This window comes from Chaetura pelagica, unplaced genomic scaffold (genome assembly GCF_000747805.2).
Source record: "Chaetura pelagica isolate M959 unplaced genomic scaffold, ChaPel_1.0 scaffold147, whole genome shotgun sequence".
Taxonomy (NCBI): domain Eukaryota; kingdom Metazoa; phylum Chordata; class Aves; order Apodiformes; family Apodidae; genus Chaetura; species Chaetura pelagica.
In genome coordinates, this window is record NW_009954194.1 from 2063892 (window position 1) to 2066675 (window position 2784).

The 2784-nt window shown below is 40.7% G+C and overlaps 1 protein-coding gene across 1 annotated transcript in view; it reads left to right on the top strand.

Moving 5' to 3' along the window:
* Nucleotides 1-2784, top strand: part of BOD1L1 (biorientation of chromosomes in cell division 1-like 1) — a 41747-nt gene that overhangs the window by 7012 nt on the left and 31951 nt on the right. The window contains exons 3-4 of the mRNA XM_010003130.1: nt 217-341; nt 1599-1789. Coding sequence (XP_010001432.1) covers nt 217-341; nt 1599-1789 — 316 coding nt within the window. The remainder of the gene's footprint in view (nt 1-216; nt 342-1598; nt 1790-2784) is intronic.

Genomic DNA, 2784 nt, shown 5'->3' on the forward strand with positions numbered 1-2784 from the left:
GGGCCCGCCGGCGGCAGAAACGCGCCCGGTTTTGTGGAGCGTGTCTGGCGATCTGGGCGTCTTGAACGTGCTGTGACCGCCGCAAGGAGCGGGAGCAGCTGGGTCTTCCGTGGGCTGGGGAGTCCGGCTGGGGTCTGGGGTCTTCCAGCCTGATCTCCGGGGGGGTAACTGCTCCTCAAAACCCTCTTGTCCAACCTCTCTGTTGTTGCTTTCTAGCCTGCCTACCAGAACTTGAGACAGCGCGTTGACAACTTTGTTTCCAATCATTTGGCAACTCATACCTGGAGTCCTCATCTCAACAAGAACCAGCTGAGAAATAACATTAGGCAGCAGGTTCTCAAGTAAGTGACAGCCCTGTGGTTTCTCTGGTTGAACATGCACAGGTACCACAACAGGTGACAGAGGCTCTAGGTCAACTGTAAAGTGCCTGCTTTCTTCAAAGAAACTTCTGGAGAAGCTTTTTATTTGAGCATTTGAAAGTGGGGTATTATTTCAGATAGCAGATCACCATCAGCATTAGTCAGAATTGGACAGAAATGTTATTTTTGCCTGACCCAAGTTGTTGCAGGGGTGGAAAGCTTGTTTCTAACTTGAGATGTAACATCCTTTCTAAAGTCTGGCTTTACTGTTTCTTTTAAGGGACATATTAATAAAATTTTTCTTGCCATGAAGTTTTGACCTAAGGAGAATTAAAAGGATTTGACAAACTAAACTCTGTGGAGTACGAAGCTAAATTCAAACCAAAATCTGGATGTCAGTCTGTCTAGACAAAGAAAGAGCTTTTTCAGAACTGCTGTTACAGCCAAATGGTACCAGATATTTACGTGGTGTTCCATTGTTCTGTGAGGATTTTCTTTTTCAAAACTTAGAGTCATAAGAAACGTGATGGAATTTCTTCAAAGTGAGATGCGTTCGGTCACTAAAGTGGGTCAGACACAGGGGGTTTGGGAACAAACTTACTCAGATATGCTGTAGTAGTACAACTGATAACTGGTACTGAAGAACTGTTTTGTTTGATGGGAGCTGTTGTTGTTTGGGGGTGGATTGTTCTTTTTAAAATAAGCAATTAGGATGTGCAGTTGCATTAGTCAATGCATGTTCCACAGATGATTACAGGGGTTTAGAATGAACCTGTAAATATAAAGCTGTCTATGGCAAATTATTTGATCTTACTGAAGATGCTGTAAAGCTTGCAAAACTCTTGAGGGGTCACACTATAGTGGGCAGAACATAAGGTGATGGTGACTGGTGTAGTAGTCATTTGTCCCTCCTGCCTTCTATGGCAGAAATGTCGCTTTTACAGTGAGATAACATTTGTAGGCATAAGCAATAATGACGTAACAACAGGCTGTTTCTTGTGTTAATTCCATGCTGTTAGATTGTTTTGTTTCTCTAGCATTTTATTTTTTTTCTTAATTCATAAAGCATAGAGAGAGCTGTTGAAATACAGACAGATGGCTCAGGACATTGCTGCATCAATGCTGAGAAAATGTTAATGCTTTTTTGAAGGTTCTTAAGAGTGTTTATGTCACATCTGAATTACTATATTTCATTAAAATGTTCTTGACAAATCATTTTTCATATTAACTCTGTTCCAGGTCTGGAATGTTGGAATCTGGAATTGACAGAATTATTTCTCAGGTTGTGGACCCAAAGATCAACCACACGTTCAGACCTCAGGTGGAAAAAGCTGTACATGAATTTTTAGCAACATTGAATCACAAAGAGGAGGCAGGTCCCAGTACAGCTTCAAGTGAGGAGAAAACAGATGCTTCTGTTGCAGTACAAGGTATTCTCCCATTTCTCTGGGCAGTCTAGTAACAAAAACAGTTTTTTCTAAAAAGTGGAAATACTAACTAGGTTTGTTAGCGTTACTGTTGACAAACTGAGCTCTAAGGCAGCATACCATAACACATGTCTCTTACTGCATATATGAAGATAGAAGGCAAGAGAGAGGTTGCCATGTACCAGCATGTCATTTTGTCCTTTTTGCTTGAGATTACGAGAGATCATAAAGAGAGAAGTTGATCCTGGGGTTTGGCCCTGTAAGTGTTATAGGATCAGATAAGGCATAGCTGTAAGAGAAGAATTATTCATTTTTTTAATGCGTTAGTAAATCAGAAAAAAAATTATCTGAAACAGCTGGTTTAATGCAGTTACTGTGTGCAGTAAAATTTGAATGGCTCAGGTCCTCTCTGGAGTAGAAGTTCTGCTGTAAATCAGTCTTTAGTTTGTTTATAAACACAGCACTTTTTCTTTATGGTTTTTGTTTATGCTGCCTGGTATCAGCTTCTAAACACTCCTGCAGATAATTGTCCATTCTTTCTCTTCCTAAGAGACTCCACAGCAGTCCATCTATTTGTAACCAAACGCTTTATTTAAATCCTAGCCTTTTTCCTGTGAGGCCCACTTCCTTTAAAGTAAGTGGGTTAACAAGCCAGCTGCAGTTCTTGTTACTAGTCCAGTTAACCCTTTTTCATCTGTCTTCAGAGTTGCTTTTAAGAAGACTATCAGACCATTTCTGATAGTCCTGTTATATAATCAATATGCTGAGGCCATATTCCGTGTTGTTTATGCAGATACCAGAGGTATGAAATACAGAGTTCGCTGTTGCAGCGTTCTGTGTTGTGCTTCTCCAGAGTCATCATCCCATTTGGCATGATGATAAAGTTGAACAAGGACTGTGTTCAGAACATCCTTCCCACAGACAACCTCTGCTTGCTTTAGCTGGTCTTAGGAATAGCAGTATGTGACAAAGTAAAACAAATCTCCAGTAATCAGATC